Consider the following 14,476-nt stretch of genomic DNA (forward strand, 5'->3'; position numbering starts at 1 on the left):
TTGTGTTATACCGGGCTGGGAGGCCCGGCACATGGCGGCGGTGCCATCCGGGGTGTGAGGCCCAGCACATGGCGCAGGCCCCGCCCCGCCCTGGCCCGGCCCGGCCCCGCCCCGATCGCGGGTACCGCGATGTGTCCGACCCGCGGTTCCCGTCAGGCAGCGCGCGGGGCCGCGGCTGCCCCCGCCTCCTGCCCGCGTTCCCTCGGCGGCGGCCGCGCTGAGGTGGCGCCGCGCCCCGGTGAGGTGAGCGAGGCGCTTCAGCCGGCGCTGCCCCATCCCCCGCTGGCCCGGGCGGCAGGGAGTGGCTGTCCCGCCGCGGCCCCTACGGATAGGAAGCACGGTAAGGTCAGCCCGCTCCATGCCCCCGGCCCGCCCTGCCGCGCTCCCCGGGCGGCGGGAGCGGCGCTCGGAGGGGACGGACGCGGGGGGATTGTCGCCGGCGAGACCGGCGCCATCTTAGGTCGGAGCGTGGCCTGGCGTCCCCGAGCGGGGCCCCCGCGCTGTGAGGGCCCCCGCGAGCCGCCCGCGGGCCCCGCTGGCACCGGCCGGTTCTGCCCTCGAGGGCGGCCCGGGCAGGGCTCGCTCCGCCCGCGCTCGGCCGCGTGGGGCCCTCCAAGGGCCCCGGGCGTTAACAGCACGAGCGGCGCTGGCGGCGCGGTTCAGCTCGGCCTCCTTCCCGCCGGCCGCGGTTCTGCCGTGCGGGCCTCCCCAGACCGGAGCCCCGGGCTCGAGCCGAGTGCCGGCGGTCGCGGGCGCGGGGCGGTCCGGCTGCAGCGGCTCCTGTTCGGCTGCTGCCACGGCCTGCTACCACCGCGGCTCGGCGGCGTGAGCTGCTGGCGGGCTGGCACCGCCGATATTGCCCTTCCCTAGGCGGAGCTTGTGCCTTCTCATGGCACAGAGGGCAGCGTTGGCTTCTGAGGTTTGTGTTTTAGGGAAGTGGGTTTATGTTTTGGTTTTTTTACAGTTTTCAGGTTCACTTTTAGCTTGATCATTGTTTCTTTGCTACTATACAAGTGCAGCCCTCAATTATAATCCAGTTGTTCCCAGTCCTGGTGGAGCTCTGGATTGTACACCCTTCATCAACTAATGTGGTGGAAAGTTATGTGCCTGTATGGGACGTTATCTGAGAAATACATCATGTAGTCCATTGTGTGATCTGTGTTGTAAATAAGGTAACTTCTCTGGACATCTGAAATGCATCTATTAAACTGGCGAAAAATTATAATTTAGCCATAAGAGGAGTGGCAGAGGTCACTTGATCTAGAGAAGAGGAGACTGAGGGGAGCCCTCATGGCGGTCCTCATTAGGGGAAGAGGAGGGACAGACACTGATCTCTGTGGTGACCAGTGACAGGACCCGAGGGAATGGTTTAAATGTGTGAGGAGAGATTTAGGTTAGATATTGGAAAAAGGTTCTTCACCCAGAGAGCGGTTGGGTACTGGAAGAGGCTCCTCAGGGATGTGGTTGTAGCACCAAACCTTCCAGTTCCAGAAGAGTTTTGTCAATGCTCAGAGGCACGTGGTGTGATTGTTAAGGATGTCATGTGCAGGACTAAGAGTTGGACACTGTGGTCCTTGTGGAACCCTTCCAACTCAGAATGTTCTATGATTCTATTATGAAAAGGTGACAAGGCTAGTCTGACATATTTCTGGTTAGTGTAAATGTCCTCACTCTTTGAGCTCACTACCAATTTCATTTTAATTATTTGACTTTGGGCTAATCCAAGGAAGTTTTGAGTATTGAAGGGCTCACTTGAGCTTAACAGTGGAACAGACAAATTCCCATTTGAAGTGGTAACGGGATTTTCAGTGACTCCTAAGTCTTACTGTGGCTATATCTACTGTGATTTTCTATAGTGCCAATTTCTGTCCATCCTTATGGTGCTCTTCTACACATCATTCTGCTATTTTCACTACAGCTGTTACAGTCTTGATGCATTTACTCAGGTTAGATTTTTTTTTGTTGTTTCTATGCAAGTGCTTTTAAGTCCTAAATTCTTAAAAGCCAACTGTATTTATAAACTCTTTTTCTTTAAAGTTAGGTATTTTTAAACCTAACTGCCATGATAAAGATGGGTAAAATAGTGCTTTTAAAACACTTATTTTATCAGAAGCTTATTGCTGTTTAGGGTAATGAGCTCTCATTTTGTAATCTGTCCTGTATCAGGTTTTTAGTTCATCACTTTCCTAGTAACTATAGTAGTGTTCCAGGGCTTGTGTTTTTGCAGGTTGTTCGTTATTTGTGCCTGCCTAATGAACTTCCATAGCTATGCTTAGTTTTAGATGGGCAGTTGCTTTTTAAAGCAATATCTTGATATAGTTGATAATGTTATTTTTAAAGTGTTTTAAAGAAGTTATTCACAATTTTGATGCTTTACCTTACAATACCATTTTCAACACTTTGTTTGTGTCTATGCATACAGCATCGCGTTGGAGTTTTGCACATCTCGGTTCCATGGAGCACCTTTAAGGAAATGTGTGTATAAACATGAATATATGCTTATGCACATTCAAACATGAGGAAGATAAAGTCTATTGTCAGTAGGTTTACTTTTTTTACACTGGTGTCTGTACCACCACCGGGAAATATTTAAGCAGAGTGGGGGAAGGATTCACAGTTGGTTTTGTCTTTGAGAGCACTGCTGACAGGATTCCTAGAATACATTTTGTGTGTTAATGTAGTTAAAAAAGCTAAAAATTTGGAAGCTATTTGTACTCTAAACATGGATGTAGAGGTTTCCTTTGGCAATGGAGACCACTTGCAGGAGCTGTTCCTGTACATCTCCTCTAATCCAATCAATGACCCCTTGCTGCACTTTTGATTGTTCAGGCTGCAGATTTTTGACCTCTCAATTGCGCTGATAAAACTGTTACTAGGCCAGGTTATTTTTAACCTGCTCTGCTTCACACCATAGTTCTGTGCAAAGTTGGGTTGGCACAACTGAGGACACGGTGCAGGAGCAGGGCAGGAACTCATTAGGCCAGCTTTCTTCCCAGGAAAGAGAAGTCAGTGAAAGCTTGGCTTCAAATTATGACATTGCAAGAAAAAAAAAATTAGTGAAAAGATGTGAAATTAATCATGATACTTGCCTTTTAAAAGAGGCTCTGTATTTTGAGTCACCTTTAAGAGTATCTTAACGGGTGTATCCTGATGCATAAAATGAAATATCCATAAGAGGTATCAGCAGTTGGTGTCACTTTCTAAAAGCCCATGGCTGTGTTATCAAATTCCTTTTAACTGTATTTAAGGGAAAAATTGGCTGTGTTACAGTGTAGGTGAGGTTACTACATGTATCTGGTTAGCATTCTGCTAACATATATGGTTGCTTGTGCCTATTTTGTGTTTTTAGTGTAAATTGCATTGCATGCTCTGAGCACATTTTATAATTTATTCCTTTTTTCCCCTGAGGTCAAGTAATACTAAATTCTTAAAATAAAAACACTGATCATTTATGTTGTCTGTTCTGTAACAGAAGCCTCTGAAATAGTAATTTATTTTGCCTTAAAGCCTATTAAACTTTGCCTCAGTGTTATAAAAAAACTGTTCTAAAGAATGTCCTATAGAGAAGAAAAAGTTACAGAGTTAGGCTTGATTCTCTTTCTGAGACCTGGCATGTGGCCTGTGTTGTCTCTGTCAAGTGGAAATTCACTTCAGAATCTACCTTTTCCCCCATACAATAATTTAGTGTCCTGTTCTCTTTCCTAGCACCATGTCTGACTTCAGCACTCTCAGCTGATGGAGGAAGCAAAGGAGGAGTTGAGCTTTGTGTAGTGGGTCTGGCACTGGCCAAGGTGTAAATCCAGCATGAACAGAGCAGTTTGGGGATACAAGCATCATCAAGTCACCCTAGGGCATTTCTCTACTTTCTTTCATCTCAGATCTTAACATGTGCTAACACCAGCAGCCCCATTCTCATACAGGTAGAGGATGCTTGTCTGCTCCCCTGATAAGCTGGTACAGACTAATTATTTCTGCAGTTTTATTAGATTATTGGTACTCCATATAAAGAAATAGCAACATTTCTTACTTATTTTGTTGTTCAGAAATATATTCAAGGTTATGTTAAAGAATGTTAAAAGAAGAAAACTTTATTGGCCATCTCTGTTTATTTAAAAAACAAATAAAATCAATTATGATAAGAGATGCTGATGTAAATTTGGTTAATTCCAAAAAGTACAGATTTTTCATTACTAGTTTTATACATGACTTTTTTAATGCAAGAAAACATTATCAGGCATGAGGGACTTCACATCTAATGAGATCTATGCAAAATTTTAATCATGTCTTAATTGGTAATGGAAGTGGTATGCAATGCATTGTAGGTACAACTTGGGGATTTTGCTGTTGTGGAGTTTTTTTTTTTTGTTTTAATTGGTTTTTATGGGTGGTTTGCTTGTTCTTCTTGATGTTGTTTTGTGGGTTTTTGGGATTTTTTTTTTTGTGTGTAGGTTTTGTTAGGGTTTAAAGAAAATGTGACCTTATGGGAAGCCTTGGCAAAATCTTAGAAAATTTGGGATGCTGTGAGTTTGGGTGGGGTTTTATTTTGTTTGTGTTGGGCTTTTTAATATGCAAAGAGAATGAAGTTGTAATCACCGTTTCACTAACTCAGTTATGTGCCTTGTAGAATGCCCTTCATGTTTCTTGGGAATCACTTTCCTGGAATTTTTTAAAAGATACATTTCACTGTGGTGTCAGAGGCTTCCTCTGATAGTCACTGGTGTTTTACACAAAAATAACTTAAATTCTGTGGAGGATATCTTTGGTCTTTTCTCTTTAATAGCAAAGATGAGCATCCAAGTCATTGTCAGAATGGTGATGTGGCATCAATCTTTGAAGATCTCCTGTGTCAGATCATGTTCAATCTGTAAAGAGCATGGAGGGAGGGAGACCATTCTATGGGAATTATTGGCAAGTGCAGTATTCCTTATTGAGCAGTGAAGTATTGCATCAAAGTACTGAATGTTTTGGTGTGTGTGTTTTTTGTGTTTTTTTTTTTACTATCTAGTCTCAAGATGGCAGAATTATTTATGGAATGTGAAGAAGAGGAGCTAGAACCCTGGCAAAAGAGAGTGAGAGAAGTGGAAGAGGATGATGAAGATGATGATGATGAGCCAATCTTTGTTGGGGAAATCTCCAGCTCAAAGCCAGCCGCTACATGTAAGACAACACTTTTCCATCACTTAAAACAGAACTTTCAAAGTTTAGAAAGTTAAACTTAGTTTGGAAGTATAGAATTCTTAATAGAATGATTTAAGACATTCCACACCTTAAAGCTGTATGTCTCTGTCTTACTGAAAACCAGAATTCTTGAGAAATTCTGTCTGAAATTAAACGTATCCCAGGTTACGCATAGCTCTGGTTACTTTTAACCTCAAATCTCTGAGGTCAAGATAAGGACATTTGAAGGTTTTAGCATTAGGGGCAGAGTTTAAAAGCCCCTATAGGCAGTGCTGAAATAATGCATGCAATTTCTTACATAGTATAGTTAAAATTCAGTTATATATTTGGGAGTGTCTCCCTCCTAAAAGAATGTGCATGAATTTAAAAGTCTTCTTGTTACACTCCTTTTTTTTTCCTCCACCTCTCATTTCATATGTTGGTGAACATCATTCTGACAAAACCAAGATAACTGTCTTCAGTGTCTGTAATAAAAGCATAATCTGGAAAGTGACTAATATGAAAATACTGAAAGCCTGTCTGTGAAGTACAAGATTTTTATTGATAAATTTACCCATCCTTTGTGAAATAGAGTTTTTCATCAAGTTCCTTAGTTTTCTCCTAAATGCAGGTAGTGCAGGGAGTGAGGTTAGGTGGTTGTGATGACAGGAGATGTTTCAGAATTCCGTGTTTGTCCTATGCTTGGGGTTTGGCAGGTAAGTAAAGAATAACATTTTTTCTTGTATTTTAATTAACTTTAGTAATGAAACTTTTTTTTTTTTTGTGTGTGTATCCATCTTGTAGTCAATTTTTGAGAGCTGTGACCCAAGGTCTCCCTAGCAGTCACATACCTAGGACTTGGCCTGGTGAGGTTTACTCCTCACAGTTTCTGCCTTGTCTCTACTAATGCTTGTAGCTAAGATTTCCATAGTAGTTTTCTGAAGGTGTATAATTTGCAGTAAAGGATCTCCAGACAAAATGTTCCATGAGGCTGTTTGTCACACTCTGCTGCATGGATTTCAGAGCTGTTACTAGCTGTTCAGTCATTTTAGTTCACAATACTTTCATCTTGCATCTATCACTTTTTTTGCTCACTAGGATAGCAAGTTTAAAGCTTCTTACACAAGGTTAAAAAAGTGAAAAAATTATTTAAAATACGAGAAGAATACAGAATCTGATAAGTACTCTCACCAGAAAATATTCTTTGAAGAGTGAATATTATAAAAATACTCTGGACACTCTGAAAAATTTGAAGACTATTTTAAAATTATTCTTAAGTTTTCTGCAGTTACAAACATATAGAATGTCTGAAAAATCCCTTCTTTTCTGGAAGGTCTAGAGACCTCTGGATTGCTGTTGGTCATTGGCAGTAGGTCATGGCACACAACAACTATTAAGGCACTGGCTTGTGTTGGAAAAACAAACATGCCAGGTTTGATTGCAGTTGTTGTAGCCTCCAAGTTTTTTTGTAGTGAAAGGATAGAAATTCAGATGAAAACTATAATTTTCATAGTTGATTCTGTGAACTTCAAGAACTTAGGTAAAAGATGGAGACTTAAAATGGTTACTTCTTATTCTAGTGCTGTCCATACTCGGTCCTGACACAAATAAAATCACTTATGATATAACTTGTTACTTTATCTTTTTTTCTTCCTTTTCCTCAACTTTTCTCTTTTTAATCTTCTACTTCACTATCAAAAACAGCTATGGAAGAATGACCTCAGTTCTTCTCTGGCTTGTAAGTAGTACTACCTGGCACTAGTCAGGCTTCAGTTTGTTATTGGTGATAGGCAAGATACCGTGAGCTCAACTTTGCTTATCACTGTTTAATTTGCACCTGATCAGATGAAAAATTGATGACAAATAGAAACTCACATATGGGTCTTAATTTTTCTGAAAGGTGTGGTTTCTACAATGCATTGCATTTTCTTAGCCTTTTCCTGACAGTACAGTTAGTTTTCGTACAGACTGTGTGGAAAGCTTGAAGGAAATAGTAAATACCCCAACTCTGGCCTGCTGTCAGACAGCTGTGTAGCATCAAGTGTCCCTTCTGATGTACTGGAGGATTGTTTTGGCTGGGATGAAAAGTAGTTCACACTTTGTTTCCTTTACCTTTTTCTGCAACTGCTAATTTTTCCTACAGTTACCACTTGTTGTTCTTGCTTGGTGTTTCACAATGATACAAACCTGTAATTTGTTACTGTTTTAAAATGTTACTCTGCATGTCAGCATGCTTGTGCTTCAGTGCTGTTTTACCTAATGGGACAAGTACCACTTTGATGGAAGAGGGGAAAGTGCACATCAAGTCTGTGATGAAGCAATTGAGTCACGTAAATGTAGTTTATAATTTCAATTAACTGGCTTTCTGAAATGTTCTTTTTTAAAAGCAATAAAATCTACCTTTGTAATTTAGAATGTGTGCACATCAGATGTCTTGACTATGCTTTGTAAGACATAACTTTTATAAAAGTTTTTCTTTTGTAGATAGACGATGCTTTAGTTTAATTTCACTCTGGAATTCATGTATGAGGTATAGATTTGTTAACACTTGCAAAATATATGTATTCAGGTAAATACCAAAATAATTTAATCCTGGTTTGTAGTTACTGTTATGTTGAAGTAAAAATAGTATTAGTATTGCAACACCAAATTTGGTCATATTTTAAAATGCAAGCCTGCTTGAATATGTTGGTTGCAGCTGCTTTTTTATCAATATGATCTAAATGCAGGTAGCAGGTTGAAAGCTGTGGTGTTCTGAGCTCTACTGCTATTAGATATATTTATCTACTGGTGAAATGTATACTAATGAGCCATTGTTGGTGGAAATAGCCTTAAAGTTATTAAACACAATATGTAGATACTCTGAGATCTATTGTTTGTGAACCTGATGTCATTTGATCCTGGTTTCAGAAGTTACTTCAAGCCTTGTGGTTTAGACATTAGAGAATCAATCTAATTTCGTATGCATATTTTCACAGGTCAGAGCAAGCAACTTGTCAGCAACACTAATGGAACTGAGAATCTGGGAGTAGAAGAATATTTTGATTTGATGAATATTTTTGTAACTTTCTGAAATTGTCAGAAATCCCAGACTGAGACATAAAAGTCGGGGAATATGAGTGGTATTAGTTAGGGAGTAAATGTAATTTAAAAAATTGCATGTGCTCTTGCTGAGCCAGAACTCTGGACACAGACTACCATGTAGGATATGTTAGAAAATCAGTGCTCTTGTAATGCAATTGTAATATGACTCCTTTAGTTGCTCATCTGTTGATTTTCCTTTCACATTGGAAAACAGATATCCTGAAGTCTAAAATCCACTTTGTAAGTGCTGTACTTTGCTAATACAGAAGCAAATGATATCATTACTGGTTTAGAGAAAATGCTTCCTTGTATTTGGAAAACATTAGGTATATGTGAGAAAGAGATGGAGATGAATGCATTATAATCAGCAAATTGAAATGTTAATGCCATGTCCTTTTTTTGTTGTTGTTTGTATTCTTCCTGTGTGTTAACCTGTCTCCAAGAGAATAAACATTGAGATTGTTAAATGAACTAGCTTAGCCAAAGAGTAGTGGAAAAACACGTCATAATTTGTACAAATGACACTTGGTTTTGCCAGGTTTTTGTTTTAGAAATAATATTTTAATTTATAACCCAAATTCTGATTGGCATAATTGTGTATATAAATGCAGCTTTTAAATTTCAAAAGCAATGAAGCTATTAATTTATTTGCAATTAAGATAAATGTAACTTTTGACAGATATATTGAACAGAGTCAACCTCAGCTCACCACGAAGGGGGATACAGAATGGTGCACCCAGTAGAGGTACTTTATTGTCCTAATATGGTAATTACAAAAAAAAAATCCACAACACTTATGAAACATTTGACTGCAGAATTACACAAAGCTGACTTTGGAATCCTTTGCCACAGGTGCAGTCACTACATTCAAGTCTGAGAGCCAGCATTACGAGCCGCCTGCCTCCGGCCCCGGCGCCGCGCCTGCCCCGTCAGTCTTCCAGGCTGTGCCCAGACCTGCCGCCAGCTCGGTGGCACTCCAGCCATTGGCTGGAGCAGTGAATGTTTCAGCAACTTCACAAACACTGCAGAGACCACTTGCTGGATGTTTGTCAACACAGCAGGTGCCTGGGTCAAGTTCTGGAATAGCACAGCCTGTTAGCAGACCTGTAACCATTCCAGTGACGACACAGCCAGTATCAAGAAGTATTACAGTTCCTGTAGTGGCTCAGCCTGTATCCAGGCCAGAGACTCCTGCAACAGCACAGCCTGTAATACTCAACCAGGTAAATCTTTATTCATTTATAATGTAAAAGGTATGATTACTTTTGAATAAATTAATCAGTTCTGTCTATTCCAGGTTAGACTGACATGCTTTAGAAAGTAATGTATCCTTATCTGGGATATCCAGAGCAGATTCTGTGGTCTCTTAAAGCTTCTGCTGCTTGTTGAAGTTTGTCTTTTTTATTTTTTTAACTTGCTGGATATGTTTAGTATATACTGGGGAGATGTGTCCATGGCATCAAAATACCGAAACTATGATCTTGTTGAAAATTAAAATATTGGCAGGACATAAAACCAAAGAAACAACAGACCAGTAAGAGATGCAGTGTTTGTATGTAGCTGTTGTATTGATCACATTTCAAATGTGAATGATGTGCACAGGCTCTGCACTCAAGAGTTTGCCACAGGTTTATCCCCTGAGCATTAGTTGTGCTTGAGCTGTGGCCTGCAGGCTGAGGTGCTTTGCTGTCCTTTACTGGCTCTTCTGAAACTGTTGTGACTACAGTGACACCTTCCCTATTGTGATTGCAGCTCATGTAGCTGTTACTCATAGCAAATACAACACAGAAATTCAGTAACTATTTCCTCAGCTACTCCTGAACATCTATCTTTAATTTGGTTAGAGTGGATTAGGTGACTCACCAGAAGAAAGAGTGGCTCTTTATTAAGGTCCTGAAGGGTCTTCATTTAAGGAGATGTATAGTAAAAAGGCAGGATGGGGGGGACCAGCATCTTCCTTTTTGGTCTGGTATTTAGGAGTCCTAAACCAGATTATGATACCTGTTTATGTACTTGTGCTCCTTTAGATTTCTTTCCATTAAGTTTGGTTTACATGGTGGTAGTTAAAGATGTGGTAACTTGCACACGGATGCTTTCAAATAAGTAGCACAACTGTGAATGGGAATCAGTTTATGAACATTTTTATTTTTTATCCCCAGCAAAATGTATTTTGGCCTTTGTCTCTCAAATTCACTGATGACAAGGTCTCTGTATGTGTATTAGATGGTTTTTAAAATTTGTTGATTTTTTTTTATTTTAGGAAGATTGCTTTACTTTAGTAAATTTTTTGTTTTGTAATACAGCTTGATGAAGTGTAAGCATTTGAATTATTTCAGAGTTGAAATAATTCTTTTCCATTTTTACCTTACTGTTACTTTGGGAAGCTTCTACTTGCTGCAAGTTTGTACTACTTTTGAGTTCTGGTTTTTGATCTTTTGAAATGCAGCAAGATGTTATGCAGGAGTAACAGGCAAATGCCTGAGTTTAGGTTGAAGGAAGAAAGTATTTGGGTTTTTTGAAAAACCCAAGTATAATTTAAAACAGTCATCAGACTTTTTGGAACAAAAGCCTTTACAATAAGTAATTCAAACAGATTAGTGGTGTTTCATTAAATGGTCTTTCCCAGGTCTCACAATTGTTCTGCATACACAGCTATAAAGACTAACAAGCACTGATGAGAATTGCAGCCTTATTAAAATGTCAAAAGAAACTATTTGGGGAGATTATAATGAACTTGATTTTCAGCTGAGTATTTTTTTAAGCAATCATATGTTTTTAAAATTAACCCTTTGAAGCCTGCAAGTAAAAGAAAATATTAAACCTCAAACTTCTTTTCCCTCTTGAAAATATCTTATCAGGATTTTATTATGGATTCTGCACCAGATGCACCAGATAACACATCTGGTGTTCTGTTTGGTGTGAGACAGAACTCGGGAGTTCCACAGTACCAGACTGGGCCAGCTGTGACTGTAACAGGTGAGTATAACTGTAGTAGTTGATAAGAGAAACAACCAACCTAATGTCATTAAACTCTAGTGCAGATCTGTGGGTTATAACTTTAAATAGCAATTCTAGAATATAGTATAACTACTTTTTTTCTTCCCCCTGTACATAACACTATATAATGTTTAATGAAATAAACTTTGGAGTCTTGTGTTGTCAGACTTTGCTTTTCAGTGCGTTAGACTGACTATAATCAACTGATGTCTTCCTATAGTGCTCATTTAGATGGGAAAAAGCATTGCCAGATCCACTATTATCTTTATTGACAGGTGAAGGTTTGTTTTCAGTACACTCATCACTCTTTGGCCCATGGGAATAGGAAAAGACTGTTAGCAAAGGAGGGGCTGTGAACAGCACCTGAAGAACTGAGTCTGGATGGATTCCCTGTAATGATGATCTTGGTTTCCTGACTGCTATATGCAAGAGTTGAAGTAGATGGGATCAAAAGGATGGTTCCTGGAAAGGAGGGGAAGGGAGAGAGTATGTAATTTGACAACAAAACCCTTTTTTTAAACTCCACCCTCTTGGAGGAACAAGAAGCTGCTGTGACCCAAAGATCTGTCATGTGGAGGTGACTGGAGTGCATCCATGAATCCACAGCTCCAGATTAAGGGAGGTGTTGGTGCAGGATGCTGCACTAAGAGGCCTGAAGCAATTTGCCTTTCATGTGCCTATTCTGGCATCACAGTGCATTTGGTGCTTTTATTCTAGCATGTCTTTTCCATCATTTATGAAATCAGGCCCAGCCAGCACAGATGCTCAGAGCAGCATTGAGGTGTTTTCAGTGGTGTGGTGGGTTCAGAAACCTGCCAGCAAGGTGGTGCTGCAGCCAGTGTACTTTGCTCCTTCTTTGCCATCATGGATGTGCTACACAGGAATATTGTGTGTATAAGCACAGCCAGCTCCTGGGTAATGGCTACTGAAGTGTTCATTAATAGCACCAAGTGACCAAAATGACCAAAAACTAATTGTTTGGCTACTGCTTTTCCCTGCTGTCCTGAGTACTTGGAGTCCCTGTGACCTGCTGTGTAGAGAATGAGACAAACTAGCCTGGAATATGGTTAATTCAAGGAATTCTGGTGTCCATACTCCAGCTGAGAGAGGCACTTTCATCATAAGAGGTGTCAATCTGATTTGTACCAGCAAGATATTAAATAATACTTGGAGGTGGTGTGATTAGTTTTCAAAATAGGCCTGGTTTTTTTACATGAACAAACAAAAGAACTAAAATGCAAACCTGTGTATTATTATAGTTCTTCTGAAAGAGAATTTACTAGTCAGGGTTGTATAGACAGGACTACTCACCTTTATAAGTATGTAAAAGAGTCTTCAAAATTTTTATCACAGATGTGTAAAGCTTTTAAAATTGGAATTTTGAACAGTATTTTTAACATTAAAATAGTCCTTGTTTCTAAATAGGGTTTTCTGCAGTAAAATAAAATACTTCACTGGAGATCCTTGTAAACTCAGTCAGACCTTGTGTCATTTCCCTAGCCCTCATTGCAGAGTTACACAAAGTTTAATGCCAGCAGCAGCAGTTGCTGCTGTGGTGATGGTGGGATGCTCCAGTAGCCTCAGGTGATACAGGTAAGTGCTAAGGCCATACCAGCTCTATGGAAGCCTTTGCTGAGCAGGACTTGTGTCCATGTGAGCAGCTCATGTACCAAACTCTGAGTGTAAGTAAATTAAACCCCCCAGGGAGGAGTAGCATCTAATTAATAACCTGATCATTTTGTGAATGGATGAACCTTCGGCAAACAATGCATAGAGCGAGACATTTGAGCTTAATATATTTATATCAAAAAGAGGTAAAGGTGTACTACAAAGGAGAATGTTAGGATGTTGAGGTATCTGTATATTGAGTGAATTATGTTTTCCCATGTTTGAGGCACAGTGTGGCAGATTCTCCAAGATGTTCATTAGCATTCCCTGCTGGGAGTCTGCCTATGTGCATTGAATGGGGAGATTCTCCACACTGTTGGCCACGTTTAGATAGTTCCCACTGAGTAAACAGAAATATGAGTGCCGGAGAGCTATTTTGTTTCTTCTCAGATGTGTGAACAATTGTTTGTGACATAAAGTATCTCTACTTGTTGAGCTTCTTGTTACACCCTGAGAAATCATTGGAGCAGCTCTGTCATTGTAGGGGGGGGATACACCAGAATGTCCTTAGCTTAGACCATTGTGTCCAGAACTGAAGCCTTTGACATATTTTATTATAGTCTTAAGATTCTTTGCACTCTGTCATTGTGAGAGGTTTACAAGACCTGTGCTGGCACTTCAGACTCCTTGGTTTGTAGCTGTGTCTTTCAGGTCTGCTTGAGGACTGATCTCTGGATTGAGATCATATCATCCAGGGTCATCTTACAGTGACAGAAACATGGGTTTCTGACCAGATGGAGCTGAGTGTTAATGGGCATGTTAATCAGCCACTGAACCTCCCAAATTCAAAGTTGTTGGTGGATTTTTTTTGTTGTGGGGTGTTTTGTGGTTGTTTTTGGTGGGGCTTTTAGGTTTAGTTTTTTGTGGATTTGTTAGGTTTTGTTGTTAGTGGTGGTTTTTGTTTTGGTTTTTTCTTTGTGGTTTTTTGTTTGTTTGTTTGTTTTGTTGTGGCTTTTTCTGTTTTGTTTCTTTTTGGGGGTTTTTTTGTTTGTTCGTTTTTACTGATTTTCTTCAGAAGAAATACTGTAAACCATAAGGACATGTCTAAGGTTCTTTCAGAAGAAGAGAGCAGATGTGCTGTGGTTGGTCATTAGAAGTTACAACACTGTCTCCATTTTGCATGCATACTAAGGTTTACAGAGTTATGTGAGAAACTAAACCAGCATTAACACAGAAGCAGAAAGAAAGGAGAGGTGTCTTCCATCAGAAGCACAGAGCTTGTTCCAGATAGCAGGCACTGCAGAAACCAGCTGCTTAGCTTGGCTGCATTACTGTGAACTCACCTTGTCTCACATTAGAGTGGGTCAAGATGTGAAAAGTAGGCCACATGAATTCAGGTGGCCACAGTATGATTTACTGGGGTCGGAGGTGGGTCTGGATCTCTTGCATTTACCCTTTCCTGCCTCACTGGCCTGGGCCTGCAGTCTGAGTTGGATATTTTCTCAACTTCAGTATGGCATATTAGTTTAGGAAAATATTTTAACTGCTTTATGTGGACTCTAAATTGCAGTCATCACTAATGTGTTCTAATTACTATGGGAAAAAACTGAGGTTCTTTAAAGTACTCCAA

At 40.3% G+C, this 14,476-nt stretch overlaps 1 protein-coding gene across 3 annotated transcripts in view; it reads left to right on the forward strand.

Moving 5' to 3' along the window:
* Positions 1–245: 245 nt before the first annotated feature.
* The window catches only part of ZNF280D (zinc finger protein 280D), a 38,297-nt gene continuing 24,066 nt past the window's right edge, over positions 246–14,476 (forward strand). The window contains exons 1-6 of one of the 3 annotated variants that reach the window (XM_058811337.1): positions 246–340; positions 5,006–5,157; positions 6,862–6,895; positions 8,921–8,986; positions 9,094–9,464; positions 11,100–11,217. In XM_058811337.1, the coding sequence (XP_058667320.1) occupies positions 5,089–5,157; positions 6,862–6,895; positions 8,921–8,986; positions 9,094–9,464; positions 11,100–11,217 (658 nt within the window). In that variant the 5' untranslated portion in view covers positions 246–340; positions 5,006–5,088. The remainder of the gene's footprint in view (positions 341–5,005; positions 5,158–6,861; positions 6,896–8,920; positions 8,987–9,093; positions 9,465–11,099; positions 11,218–14,476) is intronic. The other 2 variants (XM_058811336.1, XM_058811338.1) reach the window with 2 other exon arrangements.

This window comes from Ammospiza caudacuta, chromosome 10 (assembly GCF_027887145.1).
Source record: "Ammospiza caudacuta isolate bAmmCau1 chromosome 10, bAmmCau1.pri, whole genome shotgun sequence".
Classification (NCBI taxonomy): Eukaryota; Metazoa; Chordata; class Aves; order Passeriformes; family Passerellidae; genus Ammospiza; species Ammospiza caudacuta.